At 53.2% G+C, this 13,806-nt stretch overlaps 2 protein-coding genes across 2 annotated transcripts; both read right to left on the bottom strand.

Annotated features, from left to right (window-relative positions):
• Nucleotides 1-164: 164 nt before the first annotated feature.
• On the bottom strand, nucleotides 165-6,480 carry AOC3 (amine oxidase copper containing 3; the record flags this gene model as incomplete). The annotated part of the gene is made up of 4 exons (XM_080714072.1): nucleotides 165-440; nucleotides 1,162-1,291; nucleotides 2,199-2,484; nucleotides 4,881-6,480. The coding sequence occupies 4 exons, from the start codon at nucleotides 6,478-6,480 to the stop codon at nucleotides 165-167; spliced, it is 2,292 nt and encodes a 763-aa protein (XP_080570198.1).
• Nucleotides 6,481-7,421: 941 nt separating this feature from the next.
• On the bottom strand, nucleotides 7,422-13,063 carry AOC2 (amine oxidase copper containing 2; the record flags this gene model as incomplete). Its single annotated transcript, XM_080712531.1, has 4 exons — nucleotides 7,422-7,688; nucleotides 8,004-8,133; nucleotides 8,318-8,603; nucleotides 11,476-13,063. 4 exons carry the CDS (start codon nucleotides 13,061-13,063, stop codon nucleotides 7,422-7,424), a joined length of 2,271 nt encoding a protein of 756 aa, XP_080568657.1.
• Nucleotides 13,064-13,806: the final 743 nt, after the last annotated feature.

Here is a 13,806-nt window from a genome sequence, read left to right as displayed (position 1 = left end):
AGCCCGGGCTCAGGAAGCCCCTGGCAGGACGCGGAGGGCAAGGCAGGACAGGGGAGCAGAGGGACCTGGGAGCAACCTCAGGGGCAGGAAGAAGAGGCAACCAGGCTGCCCGCCCTCCGCAGCCTGGCCCTGGGGTCCGGCCACGTGGCCCATTCCAGGACCTCCTAGCGGTGAGAGAAGCCCCCGTGGGAGAAGGCAGGGAGCTCGGGGGCACAGGTGGCCGCCTGGGGCAGGCAAGCCAGGGGGTTGAGCTCGCAGGCCCCGGCATCCTGGTCCCCCCGGAAGTAGACGGAGTCAGCAGAGTAGAAGGAGGGGTCCTCGTCAAAGAAGTTGTAGGGCCGGAGGAAGAAGCCCGCCCCGTTTGCCACCGTCACCGTGTTGGGAATGTCTTCTGCATGTGGGATGTGCAGAAACCCAGCTGTCACCCAGGCCACCAAGTCCTAGCAGGGAGAAGAAAGGATGGTGCGGTCAGGCGTTGTCAGGGACACGCTCTGCCCTCTCAGTGGCCTTGCAGGGGAGGCCTCAGCTCGCCAGTTCATGGGTCTTGAGCCCTCACACATTTTCCCCTCCTGGGCTAGAAGTCAAAGCACGTAGAGTCCATTTTGTACCGAGGACACCTGCCTCTGGGCACCTGGCCTGCCCCATCTCTGACCTTTCCCATCCCGTTGCCCTTGCCTACCCACTCTGGGGGTGACACCAAGAAGGTTACTTCTGTGTCTCTCTCCCTAACTCTCTGAAGGTCTCCAAACTTTAACTCAGGAAAGAAGGATGGAAGAGGGAAGGTCAGGGCTTGGGAGCAGAAGCGACGAACATGGAGAAAGTCCCTCTTCAATGGTCAAGGCAAGAACGGGAGAAGCTCTGGGCTCAGGAACTATGGTCTGGCCTGGTCATTTCCAGCCCTCCTTGAGTCCTGGGACTTGAAAAGGACTCAGTCCACAGATTCAAAGGCTCTAAGGTGTGAAGGACAGCGCCCAGTATCTACATATGACTTCCTGGCTCAGGAAGATCCTTCGGAAATAATGATCTGAGCTATTAAAGGGTTGTGGGCAGAAGCCAGCCCGCCCTGTGAAGACCAGACGGTTTCCAGGGAGCCCTCCAAGAGAAGAGGTGGCTCATCTTTGCACCCCTCCTGGTTCCCGTGGCCCTTCCCTGTCGGCTCACCTCTCCAGCAATGGTCTCGTTGTTGATGAAATCAGAGAAATCCACAGTGGGGGCCCACGGGTCGTTTTGGTTAAAGATGCTGGTGCTACTGGGCTCCTCCTCTTTCCGCCGGGTCACGGCCAACTGGTACCTAGGGGGCCACTGGTCAGGCCTCCATGGTTACTAACCCCAGCCCGCTGCCTGATTATGATGGGAGAGAGCTGAGTCCTCAGACTTCAGCTTCCGCCTCCCATTCACATGGCCGCTCAGGGCTCCAGGATCCCTGAAGCCATCTTGAAGGGTCACCTCCTCCAGTTTGTGCCCCTGCCATTTCATAACACTCCCCCTCTCCCATTCAAAGCAGAAAAGAGTTCCTGCTCCTTGGCTTTAGCCCTCCAAGTACTGAGATCTCACCTTGCCTTAAATACAATCCCTACTCCTAAGCGTGGTGGCACACACTTGTAATCCCAGTACTTGGGAGGCTGAGGCAGGAGGATCACAGGTTTGCAACCAGCCTCAGCTAGTTAGTGAGGCCCTCTGCAACTTAGTGAGACTCTATTTCAAAATAAAGTACAGAGCTGGGAGTGGTGGTGCACGCTTGTAATCCCGGCATTTGGGAGGCTGAGACAGGAGGATTGCGGTTTGCGAACAGCCTCAGCTATTTAGTGAGGCCCTTTGCAACTAAATGAGACCCTATTTCAAAATAAAGAATAAAAAATTGGGCTAGGAAGCCGGGCATGGTGGCGCATGCTTATAATCCCAGCACTTGGGAGGCTGAGACAGGAGGATAGCACAGGTTTAAAGCCAGCCTCAGCAATTTAGTGAGACCCGGTATCCAAATAAAATAGAAAATAGGTCTGGGAGCGTAGCCCAGAGGAAAAAAGCCTCTGGGTTCCACCCCCAGTACCACACACACACACACACACACACACACACACACACACACACACACAAAGTACAAAAAAGGACACACTCACAAGAATATAGTCTCTAAGTGTCCCTGCAACGCTCCCTTCCCACTCGGGGCAACTCCAGCCTTTCAGACAGCCCGCGCTCACCTGCCCCAGCTGACGGCCCTCTCCATGGAGCTGTTCTGCGGCAGTGGCTCCCCGGCAAAGCTGAGCACCTGGATGCGGTAGCCCCGCGGGTGACCCCACGTGTTGCTGTGATTGCTGGCCAAGTACAGGTAGCGGGGGACGGCCCCTCCCAGGGGAAAGGCGGCCTGCTCCTCTGTCTCCAGCTGCTTTCGGGTCACCTGCAGCCTTGGCAGCTGGTGCTCAGGGCTCCAGGGCACAGTCGTGGGGACAAAGGCCATGTCCTCGGCCCAGACCCAGTTCTGCAGTCCTGTGCAGGGTAGGGGTGAGGAGAGAGGTGGTCGCGTAGTGTCCTTGGCTCTCTGGACTTTACCTCTACCCGGTTTCATCCTCTGATCCCTTTCCCTCTCCCCAGATATCCCCAATCCTTCAGCCAAAGCTATTGACCTCTAAGTTAAAGTATTTCTTCAAGGATTTTGTTCTATCCTTCCACATCCTTTAGTGTAGAGGACTGTTTCTGCCCCAGGGACCAGGTGAATGAAGCGCCGTCTTTAGCCTGTACTCTATGGGGACGCAGAGGGGAACCACTGTCGGGCCTGCAGTGTGAGCAAAGCAGGGCCAGGGTTACAGGGCCCTGGTGTGGGCAGGGATAGGGTCCTTGCCGGGGCGACTTTTCAGCCTGGCCTTAAAGGCTGTTACCAACAAAGATGACATGGAGGGCCATCCTAAGCAGCGGCAAAGCCTAAGCCCAAACCAGGAAGCCAGACCGCAAGCTATGGGGTCAGGAGCCCAGGGACCCGGAGGATGTGGGTGCAGCTGCGCAGAGCACAGGACCTGCAGGGCGGGTGGAGCCGCTGAGAGGGGCCTTGCAGGTTGTTTTGCAGACACTGTCATGCAGATGTCGGAGAGGGTGGGAGCTGAGTGCGCAGGGCACGTGGGTGGGTGGACACAGTGATCTTGGATCTGAGAGTATGGAGAGTGGAGGCTACAGAGAGAGGGCTGACACCTACAGGGGGTGGCAGTGTGACCCAGAGAAGATTCTGGTATCACAGAACAGAATAGATCTGATATGAAGCCAGGCTCAGTGGGGCACGTCTGTAACCCTAGTACTTGAGAGGCTGAATCTCAGGTTTGAGGCTAGCCTCAGCAACTTAGCAAGACCCGATTTCAAAATAAAAAGGGCTAGAGGTGTAACTCAGAAGCAGAATGCTCCTGGGTTCAAACTCCAGTATCACACAAACAATAATGACAAGAACAACAAAGCTCGCTGGGTGTGGCGGCGCACGCTTGTAATCCCCACACTTGGGAGGCGGAGACAGGAGGATCATGCAGGTTCAAAGCCAGGCTCGCTGGCTTACGAGACCCTGTTTCCAAATAAAAATATAAAAATAGGTCTGGGAGTGTAGCCCAGAGGTAGAAGGGTTTCTAGGAACCCCAGTACCACAAAAAAAAAAAAAAAAAAGAACAACAATGCTGAGGGTGGGGAACACACCTGTAATCCCAGTATGTGGGAGGCTAAAACAGGAGGATCACAGGTTAGAGGACAGCCTCAGCAAGTAGTGAGACTCTCATCAACCCAGTGAGACTCTGTTTCAAAAAATAAAATTAAAATAGGGCTGGGAGGTAGAATGCTTCTGGGTTCAATATCCAGTACCAAAAATAAATAAATAAAATGAAATGAAAAGACAAGCCAGGCATGGGGGTGCATACTTGTAATCCTACCGTTTGGGAGGCTGACACAGGAGGACAGCCTCAGCTACTTATTGAGGCCCTCTGCAACTCAGTGAGACTCTGTTTCAAAATAAAGAATTAAAAAAAAATAGGGCTTAGAGTGTAGCTCGGAGGTAGAACGCTTCTGGGTTCAATCTCCAGCACCAAAAAATAAAAATAAAAATAAATTAAATTAAAAGATAATAACTTTAAGACATCATGGATTCTTGGCTCCCGGACCAGCTGGCTCTGTGACCAACTCCAGACAATGTTTGGTATTTCCCACAGTATCCATTCTACCCCCCGCCCATACTATAATTAATTGTCCAGAGAAAGAAATAGAAAATCGGGGGAGGGGGGTAGGAGGATCTATCTCTCAAGGAAATATATAACCTAGGTTGTTCTGGAGCAGAGACCACATACATGCAAATGAGATAAGAGGGTAACAGGGACCCTGCTAACCCTCATCCTGCCTCCTGCCTGAGGGTAGCCATTTCCCAAGATTTTCTAGTGAGGCACATGGAGGGAGGCTGGCAGCTATGCACCCAGCTAGTAACCTAAGGTCCAAAGAAAATTTAACAGCTCTTTCCCATCTAGCTTAACGGGAACCATGAAAATCCAAATCTTTCTTTCCTGAATAACCTACATAAAACTAAAAAGAACACTTCAGTCAAGCCAGGTGTCATGGTGCACACCTGTATTCCCAGTGCTTGGGAGACTGAGACAGATGGATCGCAGGTTCAAGGACAGCCTCGGCAACGTAGCAAGACCCTATTCCAAAAAATAAAAATGGAGCTGAGGGTGTAGCTCAGAGGTAGAATGTCCCTGGGTTCAACTGCCAGAACCACAAAAAGAAGTGAAGGAAAGAAGAAAGGTAAAAAGGAAGAAAAGGAAGGAAGGGAGGGAGGAAGGAAGGAAGGAAGGAAGGAAGGAAGGAAGGAAGGAAGGATCCTTCAGTCCCTTTTGCAGAACCCTTACCCTATCATGATGTCTTACCTGCCACATCCAGATCCACCTTGAAGTGGGCACTGTGGGTGTGGACCGTGCCCAGAGTGTGCTTTCCAACTCGGTTCCCATAATTTTGGGCAGCCCCGAAGAAGAACGCTGAGCTGATATAGCCCGTGGCATGGAATTTGACTTCTATGGCCCCATTGGGGTGGAAGATCATATCCCACAAATAGTCATAGTTGAGCAAGATGGACACAGATCTGAAGACCAGCACCGTCTCTGCAAGACCGCCATAATAGTGGGAGTAGAAATCTGAGTGGTGTCGCCGCAGGGGGAGGCCCTGGTTCTGTTCAAACACACAAAAGGCATCGCGTAGTGTCTTGGGGGCCTGGGACTCCAAGAGGAAGTGCCAGTCTACATAGGTGGCCAGGTAGGGGCAGTCCACCCCGCGGGTCAGTGGCGTGGAGTACTTGCCAATGCCAAAACTGCCGTCTATGTAGCGGGTCAACATTGCCGCTGGGGAGTTTCCACCGTAGATGGCCAAAGCCTCCTGGACGCTGACTTCATAGGCCACTCTCTCCCCTTGGAAGCGGATGTCAAAGAGCCTCGGGCCACTGTAAGCTCCAAGGCCAAAGGAGAAAGTCCACAAGGAAGATGTCACTTGGCTCCCCTGGACACTGAAGCGGGGGCCCTGGGGATAGAACTGCAGGGGGGGAGGCGCACCTGGGGGTACAGGAGACTTCAAGGACCAGGACCCACCTGTGCCATTGTTTGGAATCAGCACCACATTCACCAGGCCAGCCTCAAACTGGTCCTCCAGCTGGGCCAGACTCTCGTAGTAGCGGCCTTGGTAGAACACCTTCCGGATGGCCCACAGGGCAGGGTCCAGGGCCTTGTGGTCTACCAGTAGCTCCAGCCCCACAGGGTGCAGGTAAAACCCTGCCCCTGAGAGGTTGTAGTAGACGCCCAACCAGGTGGCCCGGTCCCCAGACTGTAGACCGCGGGGAGCCGTGGTCATCGTCACCAGGTTTCTTCTCTGGCGTTTGTAGAAGCAGCAGTGGTGGAGAAGCCCAGCGGCCTGGGGCAGCTCTCTGTCGAAGATCAGCTGGTCCATATCCAGGTACTCTTGCAACAACACGGGGCGCCGGTGGTAGGGCAGGGGGCTCCCGTAGCGCTCCACGGTCACATCCCGCATGTAGGAGGGGCGAGGCAGCGGCCCCACCACCAGCTCACTCACGTTGGGCTGGGGCTGTCCGCCAAAGAAGACGATGGCCAGCGCCTCCCGCGCAGGTGGGGGGCCCCCTCTGTCCAGGTGGGCCAGGGCCGCAGCCTTGGAGGGTAGCTGCAGCTCCACGGAGAAGACACAGTTGTCTGAGGGGCGAGCATGGGCTGCATCCACCAGCCCTGGTCCCAGCTGCTGGGTCAGAAAGCTCATCACAGCTGTCAGCTCCTCTGGGCTCAGGTCTGCAAACAGCTGGCTGTGGCCAGGGTGTGTCCAGGGCTGGGCACTGGGAGATACGGAGGGGCAACGAGCAGGCTGGCTAGTTTCACCCCCATCTCCACCCCTGCCGGCTAGCAGGACGCAAACCAAGGCAAAGATTGTAATGACGGCCAGAGCAAGGAGCACCAGGGTGGTTTTCTGGTTCATTGTGCCTTGAGGTAGGGCAGGATACTGCCAGTGTAGTGCTGGGTTCTCAGGCCAGGGTGAGAGGGGCTGTCTTAGCTGTGGGACCAGGGGGCTCCGGGGCTCTGGCTCTGGTTCCTGGTAGTCTGACCCTGGAGCTGATTGTGGGCCGGAGGCAGGCGGGGTGGGGCCGGGGGAGGGGCGGGACAGGGCTGGGGGTGGGGGTGGGTCTGATCAGGCTGCAGCAATTTCCACAGACCTTACAAGGCTTTGTCCTCCAGGCTCCAAATCTGTCAGTGTTCTCTGGGTCAGGGTTGGAGTTGGGGAAAGCTGGGGTTGGGAGAGGGAAAGGAAGCAGCAGAGCTGGGTCGGCCCAGGCCCCACCCCCACCGCACCCCTTCTCAACCCAGCTCTGCCTCAGGGCCAGAAGTTCTTTTCTGTAACAGGGAGCGATTGTTCTTCCAAGGAAACCCTCACCTCCAGCCCCTTCAGCTTCCGAGCGACATTCCTTGGCCATATCTACCCCCCTCACCCTCTCTCCTCCGTTGCTAATTTCCTTGGCTAGAGTCCTCAATATCCCCAGAGGACTCTAGATACTTAAAAAGTCAAGCAGAACTCAAGTGAAATTCTTGTAAGACTTTATTATGAATTACACATAACAGCCATTCCTCTTGGATGCACATGCATGCATAAGGAGGTGCCTGGTGTAATGTCAACACCAGCTCGTTCTGAGTGGTAAGACTGGTGATGTTTTGGCTTGAATATTTAAGGATCATTTTTATAAATGATGCATTCTATAATGTATCATTTATAAAAATGAGCAGAAAGTAAGAATTAGCAGCCAGAGGCTACATGGAGATTTCGTGTGGGGGTTGGAGAGCAGGTGTGATAAAAACAGAGAACCAGAAGGGGTACTGAGAGGAAAGAACACGTGTTCCGCCCAGCGTCCTACCACACCCTCAGGCTTAAAGACCTGTGTAAGAAAAAAGGGGAAGGTCCGGGACACACGCTGCCAGGTGAGGGGTACAGGCCACAGGATTGACGCTGCAGAGCCCAGCATCCTGGCCCCTCTCAAAGTAGACACTGCCAGGGGAGAAGATGGAGGGGTCCTCGTCAAAGAAGTTATAAGGCTGGAGCAAGAAGCCAACTCTGTTGCCCACAGTCACTGTATTGGGGACATCCTCAGCTTGGGGAATGTGCAAGAAGCTGGCTGTAACCCAAGCCACCAGATCCTGCAGGAAGAAGGAAGAACTGGAGGACTGCAAGGCCAGACCCAAGGAATCTCCCCTCCAGTCAGTCCCCAACCTGCAGCCTCAGCCTGGCTTCTGCTCTGCCCCGCATGGTGCCTACACAGCATGCTGGTGACCACCTGAGCAGCTGGGGTTGGGGGGGAGTCCCAAGGCTCCTCCCACCCCAGGAGGGATGGTCATCAGAGAACTGCTTGGCCCTCAATCTGAGATCTGGAAACCATTCCCTCCAACCTATGGCCAGAGGCTGGGCAGCCAAGATGCCAGCATGGAGGAGCCCCTGCCCCCGGAGCTACCAACCTCTCCTAAGAGGGTTTCGTTGTTGATGAAGTCAGCGAAGGCCATAGTGGGTGTCCAGATGTCATTCTGGTAATAGATGCTGCTGCTCTGCGACTCCTTCTCCTTCCTCTGAGTCACCACAAGCTGGTATCTGACCAGAAATTGTTGTAGGAAGGTGGTGTTGGAAAACCTCAAGACCCTTTCCTGCTCCAGAAGTCCTCTGGATCACATTCTGTGACACCCACCCCACCGGTATCTACTGGGATGTGAGGTCAGGCCCACCTGTGAGCTGGGGCCGGTCCTCCCCTCCCACCCACTGCCCGGGGCCACCTCACCTCCCCCAGCTGAGGGCCCTCTCCATGTCACTCTCCAGGGGAACGTGTATGCCAGGGGGGCTGCGGAGCTGGATTCGGTACCCACGCTGGTGACCCCATGCATTAGTCTGGTTGCTGGCCAGGTAGACGTAGCGGGGAAGGGGGCTCCCCCAGGAAAATGCTGCCGAGTCCTCCCTCCTCAGGACCTGCCGGGTCAGCTGTGGGCGCTGCAGATGGTGCTCTGGGCTCCAGGGGGCCGCCACAGGCTTAAACACCACGTCTTCAGCTACTGCCCAGTTTTTCAGCCCTGCCAAGGTGAAGGGAGGGAGAGGAGTTCCACACGAGGTAAACTGTTCAGACAAGCCTTGTCTTCCGTATTGCCTGCAGCACTGGCTTCCACAGCCAAACTATCAGAGCACCTTGGGCCAGGTGGTCTGGGTGCTTGCCAGTCCATCTTCTAACATGGCCTATGGGATAGCCACTGATCACACATGGCTATTTAAATCAAAGATTCAGAGTCGAGCATGGTGGCACACACTTGTAACCCAGTATTTGGAAGGCTGAGACAGAATGGAGGTTCATGGACTGCCTCAGCTACTTAGTGAGGCCCTTTGCAATTCAGTGGAGACCCTATTTCAAAATAAAGAATAAAAATAGGGCTGGGGTGTAGCTCAGAGGTAGAATGCCCCTGGGTTCCATCCCTAGTACTGCATAATAAATAAATAAATAAATAAATAAATAAATAAATAAATATTCTGTTCCTTAGTCACTCTACTCATTTATGGATGTTTATTATAGTACTGGGGATTGAACCCGTGGTGTTCTATCACTGAGCTCCACACACAGCTTTTTTTTCCTTTTATATTGAACAGGGTTAGCTGGGCATGGTGGCTTATACCTGTAACTCAGGAGGCTGAGACAGGAGGATTGCAGGTTTGAAGTCAGCCTCAGCAACTCAGTGAGGCTTTTGGCAATGTAGCAAGATTGTTTCAAAAACAAACAAAAAACAGGACTGGGACCTGGGTGTGGTGGTGCACACTTGTAATCTCAGCATTCCGGAGGCTGAGACTGGAGGATAGGATCTTGGTTCGCAGACAGCCTCAGCTACTTAGTGAGGCCCTCCATAACTTAGTGAGCCCCTGAGTCAAAGTAAAAATTAAGAAATATGGCAGGGGGCATAGCTCAGAGGTCAAATGCCTCTGAGTTCTACACACACACAAATAATAATACTTTTTAAAAAAAGGCCAGGCGTGGTGGCGCACACCTGTAATCCAGCATTCAGGAGGCTGAGACTGGAGGATCATATCTTGGTTCCCAGACAGCCTCAGCTACTTAGTGAGGCCCTCCATAACTTAGTGAGACCCTGATTCAAAGTAAAGAATAAGAAATAGGGCAGGGGGTGTAGCTCAGAGGTCGAATGCCCCTGGGTTCCATCCCCAGACCCGCAAAAAGAAAAATAACAAAATAAAAATTAAAAACAGGCCGGGCATGGTGGCACACGCCTGTAATCCCCGCACTTGGGAGGCTGAGAAAGGAGGATCGCACAGGTTCAAAGCCAGCCTCAGCTACTTAGTGAGGCTCTCAGTAACTTAGTGAGACCCTGTTTCCAAATAAAAAATATAAAATAGGTCTGGGAGTATAGCACAAAGGTAGAAGGTCCCTGGGGTTCTACCCCCAGTACCACTAACAAAACAAAACAAATCAGGACTGGGATGTAGCTCAGAGATAGAATGCCCCTGGGTTTAATCCTCCCATGCCTCAAAGAAACAGCGTCTTCCTAAGGCGCTACATGCTGGCCTAAAACCCATGATCCTTCTGTCTCAGCCTCCCAAGTAACATTAGTTTCATTTAAAGTGTTCATATGGCAACATGCCAGAGATACATATGGTATAGGCTCTCATATAGAGCTACAACACAGATATTAAAACATTTCTATCATCATAGGATAGCATTGGCTTCCCAGTTGGACCAATTTACTTTTCAGATTCTTACTTTCTCTCTATATTTGGCATAAACAATGCTGTTTTATGGCTGTGTTCAGTAAATGGAAGAATCGGTGCAGCTGACTGGCAGCATTCCTGTAACTTTCAAAGGGATTTATGCTGGGTGCAGTGGCACACCTGTAATCCCAGTATAGAAGGCTGAGACAGGATCGTAGGTTCAAGGCCAGCCTCAGCAATTCAGCGAGGCCCTCTGCAACCTAGTCAGACTGCTTCAAGATTAAAAAATAAGGCTAAGGGCTTAGCTCAGAGATAGAATGCCTGGGGTTTTGCCCTCAGTCCCTCCCCAGCCCCTTCTCCCCAAAGGAACTTATCTTAAAGATGGGAAAACCCAAGCCCCTTCCACAGACCCTGCCTACTCCTCCCAGCTCAAGAGCTTGTTTTGGATCCAGTCATTTTGAGAAGTGAGCAGATTTGTATTTTTCACTTGTTTGGGAGCTCCCTGGAATTGTTTCACCCATATCCCTGTGGGTCAAGGCTGTTAGCACCTTTGAGCATGACCTACGAGAACAGAAGGCTCCTGGCACAGGGTGGCTCCACTGGAGCTGGCACCTCTGCCAGCTGCAGCCCTGGCCCCCAGGCCCCGTCTGGGCTGTTCGCACTAGCTCCCGGATAAACGCCACCTGATTCGGCTTCCCAAAACTGGCTCCTTAAAGCCAAAATTGCTGAAGAGAAAGTTCCAGCTGGGAGAGTCATAGTCCAATTATGTCAGGGTTATTAGTTAACACGACCATATTTATTATGTTATTTTCTGAGTCCTCCCTCCCCGTCAGCCTGTATGCAGGCAGGGCCCACATCATCTCTACTGAAGAGGATAAAATATTTTACCAATATGCCTAGCTGCACTGCAGTACACCTGGGCAGTCACTTCCCCCTGCCCTCAGCTTCCTCAGCTGTAAAATGTGGAAGGTCTGGTGGATTTATGATTTTATTTCTGGGTCCAAGTCTGTGACTTGATGTTTGTTTTCTATCCTTGAAAGAAGTGGTCAAGAGCAACAAGTCCTCAGCCCAGAAGCAGACTGACTAGCTAAATACACTGCTGGCCCTTGTTCTCTTCTGCCTCAGTCCCTATTGGGTTAGAGCAAACTCCTCTTGCCTTTCAGAGACCAGTTTGATCCCAGTGATCCCCTTCCCTCTGCCCCAGCCCCAACCCTCAGTTCTCATGCCCTGAACACTCACCTGCCACATCCAGGTCCAGCTTGAAGTGGAAGGCATGTGTGTGCACCGCCCCCAGCACTCGCTCCCCCACACGGTTCCCAAACAGGAGGCTCTCTGCTCCTCCATTCAGGAAAGCTGTGTTGATAAAGCCGGTGGCGTGGACCCGCCCTTCAAGAGCCCCATTGGGGTAAAACACAAAGTCCCAGATGTAGTCATAGTTGCCTACAGACGACACAGACCTGACCACAAGGGCTGAGCTGGCCAAACCACCATAAAAATGGGTCTCAATGTAGTTGTGGTGTCTTCGAAGGGGTAGTCCTTGGGTCTCCTCAAACACACACACGGCCCCTGGGAGCAGCTGGACTGTCCCTCTGCCCGCTAATACGTGGATGTCCACCATTGTGGCTTGATAGGGACAGTCCACACCCCGCACCAAGCCTCGGCTGTTACGGCCAAGTCCGTAGCTGCTATCCAAGTATCGGGTCATCATTGTCTTGGGTGAATCGGCACCATACACAGTCAGACACTCCTGGACACTGACTTCATAGGCCACTCTCTCACCCTTGAACCGAACATCAAAGATCCTCATGCCACTGAAAACCCCATGGCCAAAAGTAAATGTCCAGAGGGGGGATGCCACCAAGTTCCCTTGTACATTGTACTGGGGACCTTGGGGTGAGAACTGAAGAGGGGGAAGAGGGCCCGGGCTAACCTGGAACCTCAGGGATGAAGGCCCATTTGATTTGGGTACAGGGACTTGAACCACTTCTATCTGGCCAGCCTTAAACTCCCTTTCCAACTGGCCCAAGTCTGCATAGTAGTGCCCAAGGTAGAAGACCTGCTGGACAGCCCAGCGGGCAGTGTCCAGGGCTCTGTGATCCAGCAGCAGCTCCAGACCCACAGGATGGAGAAAAATACCAAGACCTGAGACGTTATGGTAGAGGGCTATCCAGGTAGCCCGGTCGCCTGAGCGTAAGCCACTAGGGGTGGCACCCAAAGGTGCCAAAGTCGAGCCATTGTAGTTCAACACAGTAGCCAGGAAGATGGGTGCTTTGGGAAGCTCCACCTCTTTCAAATGCTTCCACATCTGTGCAAACTCAGCTCCTAGTATGGGACGTCGGTGATAGGGCACCGGGCCCCCATGATGCTCCACGGTCACATCCCGGACGTAGGAGGGGCGAGGCAGTGGCCCCACCACCAGCTCACTCACGTTGGGCTGGGGCTGTCTGCCAAAGAAGACAATGGCCAGCGCCTCCCGCGCAGGTGGGGGGCCCCCTCCGTCCAGGTGGGCCAGGGCCGCAGCCTTGGAGGGTAGCTGCAGCTCCACGGAGAAGACACAGTTGTCTGAGGGGCGAGCATGGGCTGCATCCACCAGCCCTGGTCCCAGCTGCTGGGTCAGAAAGCTCATCACAGCTGTCAGCTCCTCTGGGCTCAGGTCTGCAAACAGCTGGCTGTGGCCAGGGTGTGTCCAGGGCTGGGCACTGGGAGATACGGAGGGGCAACGAGCAGGCTGGCTGGAACCATCTTGCCTGGTCAGCAAGACACAGGCCAGAGCAATGATGGTGACAAGGGGCACCACCAAGACCACCAGGACCACCTTGGAATTCATGGTGAATGTTGAGAGCTAAATTCAGAGTCCCACGAGCCGCTCCTCCAGTCCTGACATCAAGTCAGGGTTTATATTCAATGAGTAGAAACAGAAAAACTCCACCCTGTGGGTTGGACAGGAAATTTCTGACCTTGAATTACAGAGTGTTTTCCTCTGGCCTCTTCCTCGGTCCCTCAACTCCTAGTAGCAGTCAATGCCAACTACTGATTTCCAGCATTTAGACCACATGAAAGGGCATCTAGACTAATAACACTGAACTTCAGCTTCCACTCAAGAGCAGATCTGAGGAAGAACACAAATCTGATGCCTAATCCAGTCCTGCACGCTACAGGCAGGCACTAAACCATTCCTTTTTCCTTTCTTTTTTAAAACTCTCCTAGCAGGCACTATACCCCCATAGCTCGAGGATCCACTGCCCAGTTCAGCAGTATGCACTCCGTCCTGCCTGTGTCCTAATGGCATACCTCTTAGAATCAAGAATTTTCTATCTAGTCAATGAGAAAGGAGAGGCTGAGGGCCTTAGCTTAGCACACATATTTGTTCAGCGATCCCAGCTTTCTAAGTTATGTGACCTTAGGGGAGATACTTATCCCGAGTCACTTATAAAGACAGCATAAAACTACCCTAAAAAGAGCCAGGCTGGTGCACGCTTGTAATCCCAGTACTTGGGAGGCTGAGACAGGAGGATCAAGGGGTTGTAGCCAACCTCAGCTACTTAGGCGAGCCCTGCCACAACTTAGTGA

This window comes from Muscardinus avellanarius (assembly GCF_963383645.1).
Source record: "Muscardinus avellanarius genome assembly, chromosome: 16".
Lineage (NCBI taxonomy): Eukaryota > Metazoa > Chordata > Mammalia > Rodentia > Gliridae > Muscardinus > Muscardinus avellanarius.
The sequence above is the reverse complement of the archived record's forward strand: the minus strand, read 5'-3'. Positions and strand labels throughout refer to the sequence as shown.